This window comes from Taudactylus pleione, unplaced genomic scaffold, assembly GCF_031769625.1.
Source record: "Taudactylus pleione unplaced genomic scaffold, aTauple2 ptg000579l, whole genome shotgun sequence".
NCBI lineage: Eukaryota > Metazoa > Chordata > Amphibia > Anura > Myobatrachidae > Taudactylus > Taudactylus pleione.
In genome coordinates this window covers 6116708-6141267 of record NW_028284981.1, presented here as the reverse complement: position 1 = coordinate 6141267, position 24560 = coordinate 6116708, and the positions used below count along the sequence as shown (strand labels likewise).

Here is a 24560-nt window from a genome sequence, read left to right as displayed (position 1 = left end):
CATTTTTAAAACAAGAAACTGTCAGTAAGGAAACAAGGTGACTGTTCTATTACCTGGAAGGCCTGACGGACGCAGTGCAGCTTGGCTAGAAAGTCCTGGTCATTGTAACATCCCAGTAACGTTGTTCTGAAATTAAAATGCACAATGCGCTATTGTATTAATCACTGTTAAGAGCGTTCATCGGTTATAAAGACCACCTAACACTAAACATGAAACGATAGGATCTGAAGCACAATGGCTACGCATATTACCCAGTGTTACCTTGAAATTCCACTGCAGCTCTGTTAAAACATCAATGTGATAGTGTTACAATAGAGTGTTACATGTGGCACAGGTAAAAAAGCTGAAATTTCAGTCAGTTAAGCAGATGTTGCTAAGCATCAGGCTGTGTGTGAATCCAGCAAAAGACAGAGTCAAATTTTTGCACTGCGCAAGCTCCTGAACCAAGCGCACCAATGAATGGGCTCAAGCAGAACTTCTGACTGAGCAAGCGGATTTGTGCACTCTCACGTAGGCTACGCTCAGAGAGGGTGTTTAATGATGGCATTGCAGGCTGTAACGAGTTGTACTTCTATGTAAATCAACATATAGACACAGTTCAGCAGCGGAGAAGCTTCCAAATATGCGTACGGGCGAGCATAGTTCTGTGCACACCAGCGCCATTGCGCGTGTAATATATATATATATATATATATATATATATACACACACACACACAACTGCTATGGAAGAGTAAGAACCGTAATTCTCAGTGATCAGCCTTTGCCCCATGCAGTATAGTGCAGCACAGTTACAGACAGGAATACAATGTACAGTCTCGGTTAAGTACTGACCTCACTGTTCGGCAATTGACTTCTCCTTCCTGTACCAGCCTCATTGCCTCTTCATACGCTGCTGCAGGCTTGGAAGGAATAAACGAGCCCTCGTTCACTGATAAAGTGTCCAAAAGCTGAAACATAAAACATTCGGTTGTGGATGATTAACCCTCACCTAACAGATGCCTGGTCTGCAAAACCAATCACTGCAATTGTGGGTTTCATCCTGGTCATGAGAATGCAGAATGTAATGGCAGGTTTCTTCCATGCATTCATTCATCAATTTACTGTTCATTCCACTGAGTTATGTTATGTGACTATCTGTGGCCTCTTAATAGGATTTGTGTGAAGTTACATTTTTAAATCAGAATCATTTTCAGATGTTGTAGACTAGTCCAGAGGTTCCCAAAGTCCGCCATTACAGTCCACGTTTTAGGGATATCCATGTTTGAGCACAGGTGACTTAATTAGTACCTCAATCCATTTGATTTAACCATCTGGAGTCAAGCTTGGATATCCCTAAAACGTGGACTGTAATAGCGGACTTTGGGAACCTCTGGACTAGTCTATGGCTTTCCTAATCACACCCCCTCCAGCTTTCTACCAGAGAGGTGCTCATTTTTTATGGTGTGTACACACTTGCAATATTACTGAGCGATTGCACGATTGCGACACAGTTATCGTGCAATCGCTCAGTAATCGTGCACTACAATGACCGAAAAGACCAGCGATGCACGCTCCCGCTGGTCGTTTCCGACATCTATCATCGCCTGAACATGCAGCACAATCTGCCGATAACGACAGCTTGGCCGTGCTCAGGAATGATGGAGGGTGCCTACACTGAACGACATATCGTTCAGTATAGGCACTCCAGGGGATCAGGAACGACGGTACGAAAACAATGTTGTAATCGTACTGTCTTTCCTAATCGCCAAGTGTGTACGCACCTTTACAGTCAGGTCTGGTTGCATATCTAAGTAATGAGATTACCAATGTTCTTTTAGTCATCAGTGCACACACTGGTTAAAGCTTAAGAATGAAAAATAGATTTTAAACCGCAAAGTGGGATGCAACTATATTCCCCAAACCAATGGGAGGGATGTAATCGGCATCCCGGCGCCGGAATCCCAATAGCAGGCGGAATCCCAGCTCCATAATCCTGACCGCTGACATTCTGACGGTAAATATTAGGGCTAGGCACTAGGGAAAGGGTAAGGGCTAGGCTGCAGGGGGGGGTAGAGTAAGGGTTAGGCTGTAAGAGGGGAGGGTTAGGCTATGGGAAAGGTGGGTTAGGATACTTGTGAAATTCTGTTTGGATTCTGACCGCTGTCATCCCGACTGACTGGATCCCATACCCAACCCGTATGTGATATAGGGTGATTTACTCTGCATTTCATTAGTTGTGCTGCGAACGGAAGCAGCCATGAAGACTTTGCAGAAAAAGGCCAGAACAGTGCTGTGTATACCAGGGGTAGGCAAGCTGTGGCACTCCAGCTGCTGTGGAACTACACATCCCAGCATGCTCTGCCAAAGTTTGCTATTATGTCATGCTAAAACTGTGGCATGGCATACTGGGATCTGTAGTTCCAGAGCAGTTAGAGTGCCACAGGTTGCCTACCCCTGATGTATACCAAGAGTAATGAACATCCTCTGATAGTGGAAACGTTTTTCTATGACAGTCCTTGTTTTTAAAGCGGGATATGTAAACATGCAAAAGGAGGTTAAAGTGGGGAGTTTAGCGTTTATCCAGGGTAGCGACTTAGGGTGTGGAATGGAGTTTCACAGAAATATGGCAACGTGCAAATGAGAAATCCTGAGCGGTTTAGATCTCCAAGGAGTAGTGCAAATTGTATTACAATATATTACCTCCACTGCGGAGAAAAAGGAATCCTCCGATATTGTACTGAGGTCGTCATCCATGCGCAACATCCTCCTGCCTTCCCCTGATGGGAACAGTAGCGCCCCCTCTGGAGGTGGGTGAAAAGCAGAGAGAGAATCAGAGAGAGACCGTGGGATGGACAGGTGTTAATAAGCGCTTCACTAATGATTATTCCAGATTTATCTACAAATTATTTAAACATAAGGATTACTTTGGTACAATTCACAGCAAATGACTATTTTCATAGAGATATATGTTGCAGATACGCAGCCATAGAGAGTCCTGTGTGGAGCACTTTGGTGGAGATCCCACCATTATCAGAGTAGCTGGTTCACACTGTGTAACAGACTAGAACCATCCTAGGAGGGATCCAATCTTGAACAAGGCTTTTGATTGGATGGCTGCAGCTCCTGCTAATCACGTTATACCAGTGTCACAGTGGTTAGCATTGCTGATGCACAGCACCAAGGTGAAAAGTTCCATTTTGATCAGGCCCCTATCTGTGGCCATTGTGTATGTTCTTCCCATGTTTGTACAACCTCCCTGCTTTCCATGAACTGGAAGCCGAGGTCTATTCTCAAGTAACGGTGAATGTTTAAGTGCTACAAGATCTAAACTGGGTAGCAGTTATGATGGCGGTGGGAGGACACAACCCTGCGAGGAACGCAGTTGCTAATACGCACGCAATCGGTCAATTGTTGCATTCTGTGCATGCACCGCGCGTGCGCGAACTAGCAATTACAATGGGAACTGCGATTGCAGAGGCTACGCAGACCCAGAGCAAAGTGATTGACAGCAAGTGCCGTTTGTGGGTGGCGACGGAAGGTAGTTGGGCAAACGCAGGCGTGCCAGTACATTGCAACGCCGTTGCAGGGGCGTGCATAAATTAGCCACTGCGTGTCCATAAGCAGCCATAGCACTGATAGTGGGCGTGGCTGGTAGCAATTTCTGAGTAAGGTCGGGGCTCGTGCAAGTATGCATATGGGTCCGATGTTAACGATTGTTTCGCTATGTTGCCCTAGTATACGGATGTAAGAGGAAGTGGGCGTCCTTAGGTCAGGCTGTGTACGCAATGTGAATGCAAACATTTAAATAGCACCGCTGATATTAGCAACTGTGGTGCGTGCGTATAAGCAGAATTGCGATCCGTAGTGAATCAAGCGCTGTATTTGCACCCCCTGCATTGCGGCATGGTTCCATTTATAAAGTTATACCCCTTTCACACATAAACCCCGGCTTTGACCAGTCTCGGACACTGGACACAGGTTGAGCCCGGGGTTTCAGTACTTACCCCCTTACACACCTGGGTTATTACCAGGTCGTCACCCTTCACACCAGACCTGGATCACCGTCTAACAGTGGACACTTGGAGATGAGGTCATCTCCAAGCGCTACAGTGCCCGCCAATCAACTTCTATAAGGCATGATCTGGGTCGCACCGTTCACACTACAGGTGACCCGGGTCGGTCCGGGGAATTACCCTGGTACCGAGCCGGGTCTTGGTTTATGTTCGCACGTAAGCCGAGACCCGGGTCGAGCCGCAAACCCCAGCAAAAACCCGGGTGAACAGTATGTGTGAAACGGGTATAACATTTTGCAAAATGCATACACCTAGGAGCGTGGTCCTCCAAAGCACAAGGGAAGGAGCTGGGGTGCATTTCCCTAATAGGTCAGGTAGACGTCACAGCTTGTGTTCCTTATCCATCAGGTTACACCAAACGAATTACTCACCCAGATCCAGCAGCATATTATCCGGGGGAATGCTGGTCCCAAATTCCTCCTGCAAGTTGTAGGCACGATTCAGCAAGACCTCTAGTTTACCTGGAAAATCCTGGTTTTGGGAGCCCTGTGATAAGAGAAGCAATATGTTCTCCGTTACTCCATTTCAATATCAAATATTTCTGTTTATTTAAAAGTCTACTTATTATCACCAACATACGTGCTGCCATTCATGACCCAAACTGTCCAACTGAATGTGTGTAGGTGATGGGTGTATTGTGTCCACTAGATGCAATCTTTCCTTTGACACAGAATGTACCATTACTTACTGGGTACTCACCCCAGGTAGGCCCTCGGAGAGGCGATCATTGAGCTCACTGTTCTGAGCTGTTGGGGTATTTGAGCTGCAACGTTGTCCAATGTTCAGAGCCTGCTCCCATTTGTGCAACGCTTCTTCAAACAGCTCAATTCCTAAGCACCAAATCAATAAAAGTCATTTTATGGAGATTACAGATGTTTGTAAACCTCTATGATGGTAATGGTCATGTGACCCCACATGCAATAAGGCCATCCTACTCAGAGCTCCCCAAGCCTCCCCCATCCTACTCAGATCTCCCCAAGCCTCCCCCATCCTACTCAGATCTCCCCACGCCTCCCCCATCCTACTCAGACCTCCCCACGCCTCCCCCATCCTACTCAGAGCTCCCCAAGCCTCCCCCATCCTACTCAGAGCTCCCCAAGCCTCCCCCATCCTACTCAGAGCTCCCCAAACCTCCCCCATACTACTCAGAACTCCCCACGCCTTCCCCATCCTACTCAGACCTCCCCACGCCTTCCCCATCCTACTCAGACCTCCCCACGCCTTCCCCATCCTACTCAGACCTCCCCACGCCTTCCCCATCCTACTCAGACCTCCCCACGCCTTCCCCATCCTACTCAGACCTCCCCACGCCTCCCCCATCCTACTCAGACCTCCCCACGCCTCCCCCATTCTACTCAGAACTCCCCACGTCTTCCGCATTCTACTCAGACTTTCCTGATGTGCCTGAAAACAGGGAGAGCACAATACATTGTACTCCCTCCTCCTTGGCTTAGCGAGGGCTAGAGCAACAGGCGACCCAGCAAGAATCCACCCAGTCGGCTGCTTCCGTTCTGCAGAGAATAAGACAGGAGCAGCCGGATTCCGTGTCCTCCGTCCGTTGTGCAGAGGAGGTAGCGGGACACGGAATCCGACTGATACGGTTGAGTTTTATTCTCTGCAGAACAGAAGCAGCCAGCTGGGGACCGAAGGTGGACTCTTGCTGGGCCAACTGTTGCCCTAACCCACCTACCAGTTTTTTTTTTGTTTTTTTTTTTTGTTTACAGTTTTTCAAATTGCCCTCAAAGTACCCCAAAATCTCCCCCCCCACCCCAACTTTTTTTTATTGCATATTTACGTTTTTACATTTGAGTTTAAACTAAAAATAGAGAGCAAACTATCTTTTTTTTTTTTTTTTTTTTTTAAAGCACAAATCAGCCATTTGCCACCATTTAAAAACCTTCAGTACTTCCCTTATGCCCACAAACAGTCTTCTACATGGTCCTGCTAACGAAATTATCAGTTTTAGGGGATCTAAGATGGTCTCCCCACTTTTTCATGCACTTGTCTCACATCGCCTTTGGCAGTCAATTCGCAAACCTCCGCTGCGGTGCCTCGAATAGGCACTTAACTGGATTGGAGAATTCATGGGAGCGCGCATTCGTGAGAAGTCTGTGAGTTTTGTGAAACAAACTCGCTACTTGCACTTCGCACCTAATTGGATTGACCTTTTTAAGTGTAGGACGATAACAGGTGCCTGTAGCAACTGGCTAACAGCAAACAGCCCCGTCCATCCTCATTACTTCCCAACCTTAGCACACAACAGGAGGCATGACGGGAGATCTATCATTTTATAGAATGTACTAGATAAATGATAGCTAGAAGCTGACTGGTTCCTATAGTCCTCTGTAGAAGCTTTGATACATCTCCCCATGTAATGCATAGTGTTATGTTCCACCGACCACAGTTACGGATATCATACCTTGTATGTAAAGGTTTTCTGCACTGGAGTCATCGGCTGCTAACTGTTCATCCAGCTCTTCAGACTCCCACGGTCCCGGGGACGTAGCATTCACACTGGAGGAGTTCACAGCCACCACCTGGCCGCCAGGGAGACAAGAGTGAGCGCTAGTAAGTGCCACAGAGCAGGGGTAACACTTCGACCTGGATTCACCAATTTATTATTGTTACCCTTTTTTTATATAGCACCAACATGTCCCACAGCGCTGTGCAATCAGGGGATTGAATAATGCAGATCCGACTCTGCACCAATGGAGCTGACAATCTTATTTTCCTACCACGGGCAATTCAGTCGGCAGAGGAATTTTGGCAGCAGAACTTTTTTACAATGCTTCATATCACTATCGTTAGAGATCACAGTTTGTATTAAATCCACATTTCTGTAGACTGATTGGATACAGAGTCATTTAGTTTACAATATCATGCAATACCATCTTACTCAGTGACCGCTGGGTTACAAAGTAATCATTAGTCCTGATTTACTCAGTCCCGCACTGTCCCACTCGTTAGCAAGATTGGACTTAGCATGAGGTTGCTGCGGGCTACGGATTGCATACGGAGTTCCATAATTGGACTTTTAATGCAAACTGTGATCTGTGCACATGAAGCGATAAAGGATTCTGATAGACTACAAAATAATTTTGTTGCTGAAGTTTTGCTGGATTTTACACCGCTGCTGAACAGTACCTTTGTAGGGGATGCTGACATTTTGTCGACATTGTTGAAAGGTTGACATTTAGCATGTCGGCATCGGCACATGTGAAATGTAGACAGTCTGTACGGACCGGAGGGTTAGGGCTAGGCTACGAGGAGGGAGGGATTGGGTTAGACACTGGGGTGAGAGTTAGGGGTTAGCAATACTCATCGCTGGACGTCACCGTCAGCTGACCGCACCGGCCCTGGAAGACACCGCTGGAGCAGCCGGACCACCGGGAACGTTTTGTCACTCTCTAATCATGTTGGACTTTTCATCAGTGTTGAAATGATGAATGTCAACGTGGTCCACAAAATATACCACACCCACTATGTAGCACTAGGTGCTTAAACAGGACGCTGCATTAGAGTGCTGCTATATTCCTCTAGTGTTCTGTGCACTTCTGATAGGAATCCATTAAACCTAGCAGTAGATTTGAGCTATAGGAGGCACCATGAAGGAACCCACACAAACATACATGCTCTGTGCAGATGGCACCCTGGTTAGAATCCAACCCAAAATACAGCACTGCAAAGCACCAATGATAACCACTGTGCGAAATACATCTCTCATACAGTTACACACTAGAATCATTCTCTCTTATGAGAGCAGAACTTACTGAAGCCAGACTGTGAGTGGAGCTCGAGTGCTTGCTTGAATGCTTGCTTGGCTCAATAGATGAAATGCCACTAAGTGTGTCATTGCTCTTACTGCTTGGACTCTGCACCCTACGAGTGTATCCTAAAAAAAAAAAAAAATATCCAGTACAAGAGATCATGGGATTAATGCGGTTAATGGAGCAGCGGCAGTTTTATTTCTGCGACATGTAGTATTTGGAAAGCAGTCCTTACTGATAAAGGAAGCCGTAAGTATTATGCATACAGAGACAGAGAGCTCAGTAAGCTTACCTGGCCTTGTGTGTTAGATCCTTGACTTTGCAAGCTGATCAGATCAGCAGTAAAAAGGACAGATCCCGGCAGATGCTCACAATGGTAACACCATGCAAGACGTATAGAGAATGCTTTTATATTCCCAAGAGTTGGTTACATATGGTGATAACAATGTATGCAGAATATATATATTTTGGTGCACTGCCATTAAGCTTTGCTGAGACATATTTATGTGGGATGCCGTCAATATCCCGGCGCTTAGAATACCGGCCCCGGAATCCCGTCACCTGACAGATTCCCGATGCCGGCATCCTGAAGGTAAGTAGTGGGGTAGGGTTAGACAATGGAGGGGAGGGCTAGGTTTAGGCAGTGGGAAGGGAGGGGTAGGATACCTGTCAGGATGCCAGCGTCTGCATTTTGACTGTCGGCATCCCGCACCAAACCCATTTTATGTATATAAAAGTATATATATAGTGACTTAAACCAAAAATGTTTAAAAGTAGTTTTATAATTGGTCTAATAGTTACATATTAAAGGAAAAAAAAAAAAAACTCAGAACACATTGCACTGCCTGCAAATGTAACAGTACAGGGATTTAATAAATACTAATTAAAAGGGCTTGTTCACACCTATGCGCTATTAGTAAAAACAAGAAAAGCACATTAGAAATAGGTCAATGCTGCTGTTCCCACCATAGCGTTCTAGATTTTTAAAAAATGTCTGTTTAAAATATAACGCTGCACAACATATTTGTTATGTGTTTAACACCATTTCCAAGACCATTGACCATACTAGTAAAATGCTTAAACAAAAAAAACCAAACAAAAAAAAAAAAAACAAACACAGCTTATGCTGGGCATACACTACCAGATAAAATGTCTGTCAGACCGACAGACATTTTATCTGGCCGGCTGCCAGCCGCAGATGTCCGCGGCATACACTGTGAGATAAATCTCACAGTGTATAGCCTGACATCCGCGCTCCGCCCCCGGGGGAGGAGACATTTCCCTGTTCCTTGCGTAGGAAGGAACACAGGAAATGTCTGTCTGTCGGCTGCGCTGGGCATACACTGCCCGATGCGGCCGACAGTTTACCCGCTAAATATCGCATCGGACGGGCATGCTGGACAATCCAGCATGCCCGACCGAGCAATATTTAACCCTCGGTCGCCCCCCCACACGCTACAATTATCGCGGCGATCCGCCGATATCGGGCGGATCGTCCCGATAATTGTAGCGTGTATGGCCAGCATTAGGGGTGTATATTTACTAAAGTGCGGGTATTTAGAAGTGAAGATGTTGCCCATAGCAACCAGATTCTACTTTTATCTAGCATCTTCTAGATGATAATAGCTAGAATCTGATTGGTTGCTATGGGCAACAGCTCCACTTCTATAAACCCGCACTGTAGCAAATATAACCCAAAGTAGCTAAACTGCATCTGAATCACATGTTAGTTTTCCCCCAGCACAATTGGCCCATCTAGTACACTTAGTAAATAGACCCCTAAGATACTAAAAACATTTAATAAGCCTTGGATGGAGATAAAGTACCAGCCAACCAGCTCCTGTCATATTTCAAACAGCCTGTAAACAAGGCAGTTAGGAGCTGATTGGCTGGTACTTTATCTCCATCCAAGGCTTAGTAAATAGACCCCTTACTGTTACAATAGACTAAACCAACGGTGTTTAAAGGCTTCCACCCAAAACGCTAAAATACATCAAACATAGTGCTGGCGACCAGCTGCAGACTGGGAAAAAAGCTGCACATACATCAGGGAAAGCCGCATTGTTAGTGTTTGCGCAGGGGCCAATACAGGATGGTGGTCGCCAGCACTAGTGACACTACTTGTGATTGGCAGTCTGCGAGTGCTCCGCTGACACTGGTGCTTTTATCTTCGCTCTGGCATAAGCCGTCCCTGACCAGAATATAAGAGGAGAACTGCATATGTCGGAAATACACTATTTTTCCCTGTCCATTATTATTTATCCTAAAGTCACTTAGGCACATTTTGCATCAACCCCCTGTTTTGTCGAGGAGAGAGCAATGAGTTTGATGGGGGAAGAGACTTGGCCCCCAGCCGCCGTGGGCCCTGGTTTGCTTCCCTCCCCCCTCCTGGTTATAGTTCACCATTAGAACCACCCTGCGATTGATTCCAGCCTAGATCATAGAGAAGGCTCGCTAATGCTGCAAAGTTCTGCACAAGAACAGCCCCTGCTCCCCACCCCCCATGTCGGCGGGTTTGGGGTTTCAGCCAAGGCTCCAGCCCACCAAAGTGTTCATTCTGGCTTGGACTAAACACAAGTTCAGATCATCAAAATCTCCAGGAAGTGACAGCCGGGCTCACAGGAGACAGCTCGCCGGGAAAGTCAATTATTAAAAATCGATTCTCTCTACTGGCGATCTGCACAGATTTTACATTTAAGCTTTATTCTCGTCGCAGAGAAGTTATTATACAGAAATGTCGTCTATTTACACAGAACTCCTTTACCCAAGACGCAGCCATGCCCGAGCGTCAGAGGTAGCTTGCTAGTCATAAGCACTTACCCTATCAGTGTGGGGAATACAGGATATACTGCCTAGTGCTTCCAGACAGACAAAAATCAGGACTGTCATTTATTTCTTAGTTTCTCTTTTTAGTTCTCTAAATGTAAATATTAAGGGGTGCATGCATAGACTGTTATTATTCGACTCTGCTGAATATGAAAACATCATAGAAAGTAGACACAGATGTCATTGTTTGTCGTCTCTTCCCTGTTATCTTTTCCCAGAACTCTCCTGTCAATCCTTCAGAGATATAATGATCCTCTTACAATACAAAAAATTTGGAGTGTGGCCTGGTAGCAACAATTAGAGGGCCTGATTCAGCAAGGAACGCAGTTGCTTATACGCACACTATCGGCCGATTGTTGCGTTCTGCATGCGCAAAGTAGCCACAGCGATCGCAGAGGATACGCAGACCCATGGCACAGGGATTGCCATTTGTGGGTGGCGACGACGGGGTGGTCGGCCGAACGCAGGCGTTTCAACGGCGTTGAAGGCGTGCATATATTAGCCACTGCGATACCATAGGCAGCCTGAAGCCTCATAGCGTGCGCTGAAGTAACCAATTTCTGAGTAAGGTCAGGGCTTGCGCGTATGGGTCCGATGGTACTCGATTGTACCGATGATTTTGCTATTCTGCTAAGCATCATGGATGTGCGTATGGTAAAGTGTGCGTCCTTTTGTGGTGCTGAGATTGCATTGCAATCGTAGTAGTTTGGCTTGCTATCGCAGTTGAACTGCGTGCGTACGCAGCATTGCGATCCGTAGTGAATCAGGAGATTCGCAGAGCCCAGAATTACCCTGCGGCTGCACTCAATCATAAAGGGAGATTCTATCATGGGCAAGATCCCATAGGAAACTTTCCTGATATTACGTCCCTATGAACATTGCCTATATTAGCTCACACATCGATGGTTTAGTACTATGACAACCCGGGAACGAAAACAGCGAACTGTGCAAGCTGAACAGGAGATGGAGGGGTGAACAGCAACAAGACAAAGCTAATTATATCCTATGTACAGTATGAAAGTGGTACCTTTCAGCTTCCTCCTAGAGAAGATTCCATATTGTTGCAGCACTTGTGATAATTTGCATTTTACTAACCTATATTATGTCATTTCAGGCTACCCATCTCCTATCAGCCAATGTCCTCTGCAGTGTCCCTTAGAGGGCATTAGTGGTGCGTGGACATGGCAGAAACACATGTGCAGTAAGGGGAACAGTCAGGGGTAAGCTGTAGAAGGGAATTTAGGATATTATACAACTGAGAGAGTTAAGCACAATCCTATACAGTACTTCCGATGACGCTGCCAATGTCACCCTACAGGGACAGTCACGCCTGCTCTCCTTGTCCTTCCGGCCCTTGTCTGCTCTTCTTCATTAAAGTTCCACAAGTGGAACTTCATCAAGTCAGGACCTCAAGATCAAATACTATACGTATGTACAGGAGCTTTCAATCTCTCTGGACCGGATTTCGATGCGAGTGGGAATTAAAGGTCACAATTGCCTAAAACATCACATTGCACTATATGCAGAGCACTATACACAGAGCAAATACATTAATAAAACACTTAACACAAGTTCACAAGTCCACACATAGTGTTCACTCTAGGTCCGGCGCCGTGCAAGTCACTCTTGTGGGCATGCCCGGCACTTAGACATGCCAGGCTGCCCCCAAGCGCTGCTATCAGTGTGAATGGATGCTGGGCGCATGCACCTGGCATGCATTCACCGGCGGTGACGGCTACACCATAGTTTTCCCCACCCGCGGGAAACCGCGACCCGTGAGTGTGGGGACGGCACTTGCAGGCTGTTTCAGCAGAGGGCTGCGACGGAGGACAGGGTGCTTTTTGCCCTTTAGAAATAGGGCAGGGCGCGGTGCCCCGCTAAAACAGCCTGGCGGGAACGCTACACATACCTCATTGCATTGTTTACTGGCTATATTTGATATCTTTAGTAGTTTTAGATACCAGTGATAGGTAAGGAGAATCCTGTACATAAAGGGTTTTTCTTATAAGATGTGCCTTATAGCCTACAGCAGTACCCCCAAAATGGCATATTTTCTGGATTTCTTTAATCATGCGCAGGTGACTTAATCTATTTCGCTGGTACAGTAATTATCCCACCTGTTTCCACAAATAGAAATCCTGACAACATGACCTGTTGGAGGTACTTGAGGACTGGAGTTGGGAACAGCTGGCATAATATCAAATAAAAGCCTGGGGGTCCTATCACTTATGGATTTTAATCCCTAAAAACGAATTATCAACAATTTCAATGGGAATCTGTATCCGGCGGTTGGAATCCTGACAGCGGCTGCCCAACATGGGTGAAAACCCCGATCGTCCCTAAGGTAAGTATTGACTAACCCAATTCCCTCCAATAACCCTAACCCTCCCTTAGGGGTGCCTAACCCTAACCATCCCCCCAGTGCCTAATCCTAATCCCCCCTCTAAGAGCCTAAACCTAACCCACCCTTCCCCGCACTCTAAACCTAAGTCCCACGTGGGGGGTGCCTAACCCTACGTCCCCCCCGGGGGTGCCTAACCCTAACCCCCCCTTCCCCTAGGCTAAACCTAACTTCCCGGGGGTGTGCCTAACCCTAACAGGCTGTCCGCGCTCGGCGCCCTGCATCCCTTCGATCGGGATGCCGGGCGCCGGTCTCCCGGCGTCGGTAAAATGGCAGGCGTCTACATTTAGATGCCTGTCATTTAACCCTCGCCGGGATTAAGTCCGCCGGCTTCCCGACTACATACCTTTCAAGGAATCCACATTATACAAAGGGCTGTTCTCATTCTTCCCTGCCCAACACATTCCTGCACCCCCCTCCCGCCAATGCTCTGCATCCTCTGTCCTGTTCTTACACATAGAACACTACGAGTTACATATTACAACTACACATGTGGAATGTAATCAAAAGGCCGACATTCATACAGTTATGATGTTCACACTATTAAAAGGTCAACATACAACTCGTTGACATTCTCAGAAAGTCGACAGGTTAAATGTCAATATTGGGGTTAGGCTGCGGGCTGGAGGGTTACGGTTAGCCACTACGGGGAGGGTTAGGGATAAGGTTTAGGGATAGTGGACAAATACTTACTGGTCTGGAACGTCAGAGGAGCTCTGACCCGGAAGTATTGACTAACCTAATTCCCTCCCATATGATCGCTGGGACCCGGAAGACGTCAGTCACATGACCGCCGGGACCCGGAAGACGTCAGTCACATGACCGCCGGGACCCGGAAGACGTCAGTCACATGACCGCCGGGACCTGGAAGACGTCAGTCACATGACCGCCGGGACCCGGAAGACGTCAGTCACATGACCGCCGGGACCCGGAAGACGTCAGTCACATGACCGCCGGGACCCGGAAGATGCTAGCCACATGACCGCCGGGACCCGGAAGATGCTAGCCACATGACCGCCGGGACCCAGAAGATGCTAGCCACATGACCGCCGGGACCCAGAAGATGCTAGGATGAAATGTTGGCATTTTCATACATGACTATCTTCATTTCATACCCAGCCCGCACATGCAACCTCATTTATCTGTCATGTATTCAGTTTTGAATTTTTTTTCATTACTTTCAGTTTGTAAAACTATAAAACAAATTAACAAACAAAGTGACCGCCTATACATCAGGTATATATTGCCATGGCAGCTCTACCAACAGTAACATGACTTACCTTTCTTTACAGAAGAGGTGTGTCTCACAGGTAAGACTGCTGCAGGGACCCCGCCCGGCTTCAGGCCTCCGCTATCTGCTGTTATCTGCTTTTTCTTATGCTTTCGCCTTTTTAGCTGGTGAGCAGCCAGAGCCAGGGCCACTGTGCCCAGAGCGGTGGCAAACAGGACTTTCCTGAGCCCCGGGGACAACCTGAGCTGCGAGAACGTATTCTGCAGAGAGAGGAAGTTCCAGAGATAAAGCAGACGAAACTATCCCCATAATAACACAGACCTTACAGTAATCTTTCATTCAACTACTATGCAATCTATAAATCATGGGTTCTACTCCAACCACGGCACTGTCTGTGTGAAGTTTGTATGTTCTCAACATGTTCACATGGGTTTCCTCCAGGTACTCTGGTTTCCACCCATACTACTTTGTATGGCAGAGAAATTAAACAGTTAGCTCCACTGGTGCAGAAACTTATGTGAACAATTAAATATTCTTTGTAAATGACTGTGTAATATGTAGGTGCTACATAGCATAAAAAGGAATAATAATAATAATAATAATAATAATAATACTATCAATAGCAAAGAAGTTGAACCACTGCAAGCATTCACCAAACTTTATTAGTAATCGATTAGAAAAGCGCAAAAGGGGGTATATTTACTAAAGGTTGATTTCAAAACTTTCTGAGTCTAAGGGGGAGATTTAATAGAGCTTGGAGAGAGATAAATAGCACCAACCAATCAGCTCCTGTCATTTTTCAAACACAGCCTGTAAAGTGACAGTTAGGAGCTGATTGGTTGGTGCAATTAATCTCCAATTTTCTCTCTCTCCAAGCTTTATTAAATCTCCCCCTAAATCACACATTTACTAACAGACCATTTTTGATTTGCTTCTTTTTAAGTGTTAGTAAACGTGTAATTTAGTCCCAGAAACACAACATTGATTTAGATCAATTTAAAAAAATCGATCAACATCGATTAACAGTGACCTTTAGTAAATACACCCTTAGGTGTTAAAAATGCAGACCAGCACCACTTCTACATACTGTAGGTACCAATTTGTATGTTAAAGTACAGTACATTGCATTACAAAGGTTCATCTCCCTCATTAGGCTCATGGAACAGTCCTCTGAAAATAAATCTACACCTAGTTTCACATATACACCTGAAAACAGATATAACAAAAAGTGTATTCTTGGTGCAATGTCCCTGGGTTGGGGAAAGGATGCAAGTAAAAGTAAGGAAAAACGTGTGAAAAGTCAAACAAGGGGGAGTAAGTACGATGCAGTACGGATATTAAAAATAACTAATAAAGTTTAAAGAACATTTAACACAAGATGTGCAAATAATATACATAAGCATAACAATAAAATAGGATTACACACGGTAAAACAAGTACAAATTAACTAAGAGGAGTTAGAAGGGTCAAATAATCAAACAGTCATAGAACTGTAGGTACTGTAGACGTTCTACCAAATCGCTGCAGGATCAGATATTAAATAGAGTCCAGAACCTGACTTGCAGAATGTATACGTTCTGAGATCTGCAAATGCTTCCCCAGCATTTGCTTTTGCCTACCCAGCTCGTTACCTCCCCCAAACACTGACTACCTGTCACTCACTTTGAAACTGAATCCTCTGTGCAAGCGCAGTCGCAAAACAATCGCTGAGCGTGAGCAGTGCATCTTACACACATGCCCAATGGCAAATAATCGCTAGATCTGCGTAACTATCGACATTGCGTACATCTCTGAATGAGACCCAGTATCAAGACATTGAGATAGTTCCAAACCATCTACATATACTGACACCCAGGGGCGTTTTAAGAGAGGACGGTGTCAGTGTGCATTCCCCGTGCAGGGCCCCCTCATCTCTCCTCGGCGGCCGGCAGCCGACTGACGCGGCTGGCCGGCCACCGCAGCAGCAGTAAACTCAGGGCACTAGAGTGTGCCCAGAGTCTACTGCGCATGGGCAGAACACTGGAAAATGGCCACGGCGTCCATTTTTTAGTGTTCTGTGCAGCGCTGACACCAGACGCAGGATCATGGACAGGTGAGTTTTAAATAATATGGGTGCAGGGTGTGGTGTGGGGCCCACCTGGACCCCGCACCCATTATAGATAAGCCCCTGCTGACACCATTACTGTATAATGTAACATGCTGAACTCCTTCTATAAATCGGCCTGATATTTACCAGCCCTGTTACCAGTTTCTGCAGAGGACGAGGCTCTGCTAAGGGATTTGTTGAGTTGAAATTAAACAGGTTTATTATTTTCTCTAATCAGACAAACAGACATAAAAACTCATCACTGTAGCAAGTTCCAATAACAGATACATCAGTGATAACAAGTTGTGTTTACCTGTCCAAAGGTTGTGTACAAGAACACGGGTATTTCTGCCACGGTCATAGCCAAAGCCTGGATAATGGACATGCCCTCCGCTCTCTGGAATGCCATATTGATCAGATAGGCAGGGCACAGACACAAGGAGAATAATCTATTCCAGTGCAGACCTTAAATCTCTCTGTTCTGGATCAGACAAAAGGTACACAACAGATGGATGCAGGTGTCCCATTTTCCAAGCAGCTCCTGAAAATGAGTCAATGCATTTAGACATAATACAATAAACCACAGGTAATAATAATTCATTCATCTGCTACACTGGACCATAAGCAGTTGTAGCAAACTCTTTAAATAATACCTGCACTCAGATTGAGGGGTTTTATCTGCACAAACACTACAGCAGCCAATCAGCTTTCATTTACCAATTTACACAAAACAAATGAAAGCTACCTGCTGATTAGTTGTTATCGATTTAATCCAGATGTTTCAAAGCTCCATGACACGTCGACTACATACCATCGGTCTACAGACCTGATCAGCCCCTCTGCACACTATTCTGTATATAGTGAATATTAACTTCCTTCCAACACATTTATTTGTATAGCTCTAGTTATGTGTAAGCTCCTGAACAATGCTATAGACTTTATTGATACTGTCTGATCACATAAATAGCATTCAGGAGCTTACAGATCACTGATCAGGAACTTGCAATCTATCTAAAAGACAGCTGGTAATGCACAGTATTTTCTAATACGCAGGTACCATTTATTCACAGATAGCATGCAAGCTACAGGGCACTGCATATAAACAAACAATCTGTACAGAGAGAACACTATAGCGGTATATTTACTAAAGTGAGAGTTTTTAGAAGTGGAGATGTTGCCCATAGCAACCAGTCAGATTCTACTTAACATTTAACTAGCACCTTCTACAAGATAAGATAAAATCTGATTGGTTGCTATAGGCAACATCTCCACTTCTAAAAACTATCACTTTAATAAATAGACCGCTCTAGATCTTAAGTGATTTTATGTATTATTTTATAAAAAGTTTGCAAACTAGAAAACACTCAATAAATAATAAAGCTGAGAGATCAGCATTAGTGTTATCATAAATTGTAATAAAATTAGGAATATAGAGGAGAGAGGGTGAAGAAGAGAGATAACACAGCATCTACCTGCAGCTATAATTAATAATACATGAAAAATGTTATTACATTTGCACCTCTTATGTGAGACTCAGCATGTTACATGTAATGTGGGCAGCAGGGCACCTGGCATTAGCTGGACGGGTATAAGCAGAGTAGTAGCAGCAGCACTCAGCTCTTCCTGGCTCCAGAAGGGCAGCGTCTCCTCCAATACAGCGCAGCCGAACTCTGCAGTCATAGGGACATCTCGCCCGACCAATCCGATACAGTAGGACCCGCCCCGGTCACTGTGACATCCAATCCGTGTAGCGAGGTAGCCGCGCCCCTCACACATGGGTGGTTGCGCTGGACGATCAGAAGACACTTCCTGGTCCCTGCCCTTTCTCATTGTTAGGCTGTCGTCAGAGGAAAGGGGCGTGTTTTCATTTAAAGGGACAGAAGCTCAATATGTGATATGGGGGCATATGTTTTTATTAAAGTATTTTTAATAAGACGCCGTTTTTGGGTTGTAACTGTAAAATGTAAGCATCCCAGGCTGTATGTAGGGGGTAGAGCACAGATCGTAAATATCTGTTGCCAGTGTCGTAAGTTCATCCCAGACGCCTGGAGGCAAGTTCTGGTGCCCCTCTATTACAGCCTCGCACTGACACTTTATGGAGGAGTGAGACAGACAGTTGTGGGTAAGGGTGGTGCCGGACGTGTTACACTGACAAAGATGCTGCTGAGGAGCAGCAACACCAATGAGTAGGGACAGGCTATACATAGATGGAGGCGGCACTTGATGGTCTGACACGGAGCTCTCCACTAGTTTATAGTGGCTTCTCAGTTGCCAGGGAGAGGTGACATGTATTGGGCATCTGTAACGGTACACTACAGCCCTAAGTGGGGTTAATATTTTGTGGCATACATGCCTACTCTCCCGGGAGGCTCCCGATTTTTCGGGCAACCTCCCCGCACCTCCGGAAGAGTAGGCCTATCTCCCACATCCCGCCCACTTCCTAGTGAAGTGGGCAGGATGGGGTGGGGCTAAATTACACAAATCACGTCTTTTAGCCCTGCCCCCTTCCTCACGGACCCGCGAATCGCGGGGTTTCCTGTAAAGGGGGTGGTGCCTAATGCCTTCTATCATCTGGCATCGCTCCCGAAAAGGAGAGCAGCAGGTCCCCTCCTACTGCTCCCGGAAAGCTGCCCAGGAATGTCAGCAAGTATGTATTGTGGGCAATGAAGGATGTGCCCCTTCAGTGCTGGAGCCCGGCGGCGGGCGACTCCATTGTCTCCTATAGTTCTGCCCTTGTCTGTTGCTGTTCCCAAATTTCCAATCACAATGGCTGACCCATAGGTTTCTATGGGGCTGCTATATTGTGAGATTTACCAAGCTCCAATCAGAGCCCCTGTCCATGCATATGTTTAATAATGTTACATCCCTGCAATACTTAGGGGCCTATTCATTATATTAATTATCGGGGTCTGAACGGACTCCGATAATTGACATTCTGACTCGCCGTAGAATCCGGAGCGTGGTAACAGCTGATGCGAAATCAGCTGTCCCTGCGAGCTGCTTCACTGTTCCTCATCGGAGCAGTGAATCTTTTCACTGCTTCTTTCGGAGCAGTGACAGGAGTGCACATGCGTGACCTACGGGTCACACATGCACACAAGAGCCCCGACGTCCAGCGGAAGGAGCCGGGCAGTGGCGGAGGTATCTAAAAGGATCCCTCATCGCAACACGGACCTCCTTCCCATAGACCCCTTGATGTCGTATTGCCATGACAAATGGCTATAAGAAATTATAATTATCGGGTCCAAGTCCTGATAATTTATAAATATTCCCCTATATGAGCAGTGATGCAATATTAGAAGTTATAACGATTATAATTTACCTGAAAAATTTCTTATGTCTTGCAGTGCATACACACGATCATATTTTTCCTTCAGATATGAACGATAACGATTTAAAAATCGTTCAGTCGTTCATATCTGAAGGAAAATCGTTCATATCTGACATGCCTGAACGATGGACGATCAACGATGCGCGTTCCCGTTTGTCAGATAACGATATCTGACATCTGATGGGTTTGCAGTCAGACTTGGACGATTCCATTCATTTTAATGCAGTCAAAAATCGTTCAATCGTTCAAATCGTTCAAATCGTTTAATCGTTCGGTCGTTCATCTGACAAATCTGACAAGTCTGACAAATCTGACCGTGTGTACGCTCCATTAAGCTGCATACACACACAACGATTTTTTTAATGAACGATTTTAGTAAACGATTTTTTCCCTTGAAAAAATTAACTAAAATCGTTTACTAAAGTTGTTCATTTACTAAATGTCATGAACGATTTTTATGAACTACAAACGATTTTTGCATATTCCCTTAATGAAAATCGTTGAGTTGACAAGTCTGACTGAACTACAAACGACAAACTACAAACGTGAACGCGCATGAACGATAATCGTTTGACTCAGAAAGTGAACGATTTTTGCAAACGATTATCGTTAAACGATATCGTTTAACGATAATCATTAAAAAAATCGTTGTGTGTGTATGCAGCTTAAGCAGTATATACAATAGTATTAAAATTAACTAAAAAAATCAGCTAACAGGTTCGCGATGCACTGGTGAGGGCAGGTTGGTTATATTTCTCCTTAATCCTAAGGACCTGCACGTGACTTGGAGTGAGGGCAGAAGTACAGTTGCGTGCCCTCACAGCTCTGTTATGTCGTCTCAGCTGGAGTATCTGACCTCTGATCGTGGAAATTTGTACCCTCGCGGGCTCGCTTCGCTTGCCATGCTTCACGTCCAGGGGCTCGCTTTGCTCGACACAAGTTTATATCCCCCCTCTATGCCCATGTGGATTGTAAGTATAACGGGGGTTAGTGCGAGCCATTTTGAGATATGATTGGAGGTCTAAGATGTTTACAGTGTCGGATTTTCTGTACATGAGCGTATGTATGCTATGTTAAATGGTTATGTATGGGTCCTGGTGTGATCCACCTAATAATTCTGTGGGATGAGTGTTCTATAAAAAGTATAATGTCCGCTGGGTGCTTGAAAATCCTGGTTTGCAAAAACTTTGGGCAGTATGTTCTTATAAAGTCCCAATATCAGTAATTATAATGAAAGTCACTGTTGATGCGCTTTAAACAGACTTTTCCCTTTATCCACTGGTATATTTCAGCCTAGTCGACTCTCCAGTGGATAAAGGGAAAAGTCTGTTTAAAGCGCATCAACAGTGACTTTCATTATAATTACTGATATTGGGACTTTATAAGAACATACTGCCCAAAGTTTTTGCAAACCAGGCCTTTCAAGCACCCAGCGGACATTATACTTTTTATAGAACACTCATCCCACAGAATTATTAGGTGGATCACACCAGGACCCATACATAACCATTTAACATAGCATACATACGCTCATGACAGAACATCCGACACTGCAAACATCTTAGACCTCCAGTCATATCTCAAAGCGCTCGTACTAACCCCCGTTATACTTAGATTTCTATGAGGTTGGAACACCTCTTCTGTGTGCAGCAGCTAGAGATAGATTCTAATTCCTGAAGCACGGACCCAGTATAAAGCCCATGTGGATTGTAACTGATAACGTCAGAGTCCATTTGGTGAGGGCTGGACATAGAGGATTGTCATATGTAGGGGCAGAACAGGAAGACTACTAGAAAAGCCCATACAGGACCTGATTATGATGGTCCATCTACTATGATGACAGCAGTTTTGCTCTTATGAGAATGCACCAGGGCGGACACTAGGGATGGCTATCGATGATTACCATCGATGGGCTCAGTGATAACCATCAATGGCACACCAACCATGTATGGTGAAACATCCATGGTTTGCACACCCTCAATGGCCACCGCCGCTGAGGGATGCCGGCCGCGGGCCAATAAAAAATGGGGCCGGGGCTAAGCTCCATTCTGTACAGAAAAAAAAACATCAGCTCATAGTCAGCCATTGATGGCAGAGTACCCTCAGCCCAATGCATAATCAGTGGGGGGCACGATCAGCTTGATCGCTCCCCCCACAGGCATAGGAGACTGCTGTGGCTGCTTCTTAGTAGCCGTGAGCAGTCTCCCAGTGCAGCCCAGCACACAGCAACGTGTGCTGGGCTGCTGTGATGTAAGAGGAGAGGGGATGGGGGGGGGGGGAGCAGTGCCGGGCCCCTCCAGCCAGCCCGCGATCAGGTAATTAGTACTCGCCCCCCCCCTCCCTCGGCGTCCCTGCACCTGTGCACCTGCTGGGTGACCTGCAAATCGTGAAGTGTGGGGTCCTAAGGACTGAGTTTGAGAACCACTGTGCTAGATCATAAAATCCACCCCAATGCTTCCATTCGCATATCAGCAACTCCAACCTATCATTCCAAACCCCTTGGCCCTACCCTTTGGAGCATGCATGGGGGCTAGTGCAATTGCACTGATAACCAAAATGGAGCAGGGGCCTTGGAAGGGTAGATCTTACCAAGCCCTTTCCCAAATTTTGCTATAGGGTTTGGTGCTGCAATGTTCTGTCCATGCTCCTCTTTCTATATGCTTTTACTTGTTACATCAATGCTATTAATCTTGACTGCAAGTCAGAAGACTATCAGGTCCAAGAACAAAGAACAAATGGTAAACAAGAAGCAAAGCAACACGATGATCGATTCCATTCTAACAGGATCTGAAAGTTCTTACACTAAAAATAGATGAGAAATTGTCAACACCATTCATAGTTGTAGCTAATAAATCTATGTTCCTGCATCCTCTGTATTCAACTCTGAAAGCAGCTCCCTTATAATACAGAATTCAAGGAGATAGCCAGCGGTAACCCAGAGAGACAGGAAGGAGCCTTGTACAAAGCAAAATCACCAGTTTTCACCAGAGAAAGAGTTTTTCTCCCGTTAATAAATAGACCCACAAGTGCTCTTTTTGAAGTAAAATTAATTAGATTACCCTTTCAGTTTGCTGCCAACAAACTTATGTTCCTGATAATTCAAGGTTTCTCAGTTGCCCTTAACCTGTAAGTAGCAAATGTGGATCTCTGATGCTATACCATACTTGACGACTTTTAATCATACTTGCCTACCCTCCCAATTCGACTGGGAGCATCTCAAAAAGTGTGTGCGATTATCGCTCCCAGCGAGCGCGCGTGCCCTAGCGAGAGACTCTGAATGAGGTCCACTATCCACTAAACGAGAAAAATGAGCAGTTACAACATCGTTAATTAATCGTGCAGTAAAATGCCGGCAACGGACAGCGATGCGCGCTCCTGCTGGTCGTTGTTGGCATTTCTCATCGCCTTAACATGCAGGAAACGATGAGGTTCTACAGGTTGTGCATGTTCGGGGATGAGGGGAGGGTGCTTGCACTGAATGACATATCGTTCAGTGTGGGCACATCATCCCACTGCATAGGATGATGAACGATCACAATGTTGTAACCGTACACTCCTTCCACTCTCGTGTAGTGGATACGCACCTTTAGTACACAGCATTACCACACACAGTATAAGTGTATTAACTACAGCACCCAACATACTGCTGCTTGGTTTTTCTATTACACAGCCTTTAATATTGATAGGTAAATGTCTATACAGTATTTCATATGGTTTTAAAATCTGTATCAAGGCAGGAAATGACTCTGTATCTGTGTTGGTATATTGTCCTCTCACCATTTGTTTATTTGATAGCTGACCCTTTCTTGTGTGAGGAGGGTGTTAGGGGAGGGGTAGAATCAATGTGGACACCTAGTTTGAGCCATATTTATTAGTTAAGCTGCATACACACACACAACGATTTTTTGAACGATTATCGTTTAATGATAATCGTTTGAAAAAATCATTCACTTTCTGAGTCAAACGATGAACGATTATCGTTCACGCGCGTTCACATTTGTAGTAAGCAATTCAGTCAGACATGTCAACTGAACGATTTTCATTAAGGGAGTATGCAAAAATCGTTTGTAGTTCAAAAAAATCGTTCATTATACTTTTAAAAATCTGACAGATAATCGTTCATAACAAAAATCGGTGTGTGTGTATGCAGCTTTACTATTAGGCTCTAGCAACAGTGCTTAGATTTTAAGTGCTTAGTTTAAAGTGTAAATAGAATATTTAAATTGAAGCTGGAATTATTCAGGCGTTAAACAGAAGGAGAAATTAACAAATCAACAATTTCTGCTATTAAGGACTTTTTTTTTAATCTACCACCACATTTCCACCATGCCTATGTACAATACCTTCACCTGGATCTCCAATGCTGCCGGCATCCCTCCTGATCTCCCCATGCAATCTGCTTATCCACTCCAACTATGCCATACCGAGCGACGCAGCAAGATGACCCCCTCAAATGGACCTTGGTTGTGGCCCCCAAATCATGGGGCTTGGTGCAGTTTTGCTCAACTCATTGACTTTTCCTCTTAAGTTTAGACTAACCTTTCCAATAGATGTTATATTACTGTGACCCTTGTATCCAGCCCATCTGTGTTACCAATGTTTGTCTGCCCCCTCCCCTTTAGAATGTAAGCTCTCACGAGCAGGGCCCTCTTCCCTCATGTGCTTCTCCTTCACTTAATTATACTTTAATTTACAACAGCACCTAAGTCTTGGTTGCTGACACCATGCTGCTTATTCAAGTGTTATGCAGTAATGTACAAATCGTGTTTTTGTCCTGCATTGTTTGTACTGTTAATAACTGTTTTCTTGTGTGCTCATTTGTTTATGTACTGTGTGAGGCGCTGCAGAACCCTTGTGGTGCCAT

The 24560-nt window shown here is 45.4% G+C and overlaps 1 protein-coding gene across 4 annotated transcripts in view; it reads right to left on the bottom strand.

Annotated features, from left to right (window-relative positions):
• Positions 1 to 24293, bottom strand: part of MIGA2 (mitoguardin 2) — a 33199-nt gene extending 8906 nt beyond the window's left edge. Inside the window, exons 1-10 of one of the 4 annotated variants that reach the window (XM_088453458.1) lie at positions 24040 to 24293; positions 16679 to 16906; positions 14329 to 14539; positions 7825 to 7946; positions 6474 to 6591; positions 4754 to 4884; positions 4426 to 4540; positions 2682 to 2782; positions 834 to 949; positions 54 to 126 (exon numbers count right to left, since the gene is read on the bottom strand). In XM_088453458.1, coding sequence (XP_088309584.1) covers positions 54 to 126; positions 834 to 949; positions 2682 to 2782; positions 4426 to 4540; positions 4754 to 4884; positions 6474 to 6591; positions 7825 to 7946; positions 14329 to 14539; positions 16679 to 16774 — 1083 coding nt within the window. In that variant the 5' untranslated portion in view covers positions 16775 to 16906; positions 24040 to 24293. Of the gene's footprint in view, positions 1 to 53; positions 127 to 833; positions 950 to 2681; positions 2783 to 4425; positions 4541 to 4753; positions 4885 to 6473; positions 6592 to 7824; positions 7947 to 14328; positions 14540 to 16678; positions 16907 to 17876; positions 18023 to 24039 lie in introns of those variants that run through there. The other 3 variants (XM_088453459.1, XM_088453456.1, XM_088453457.1) reach the window with 3 other exon arrangements.
• Positions 24294 to 24560: the final 267 nt, after the last annotated feature.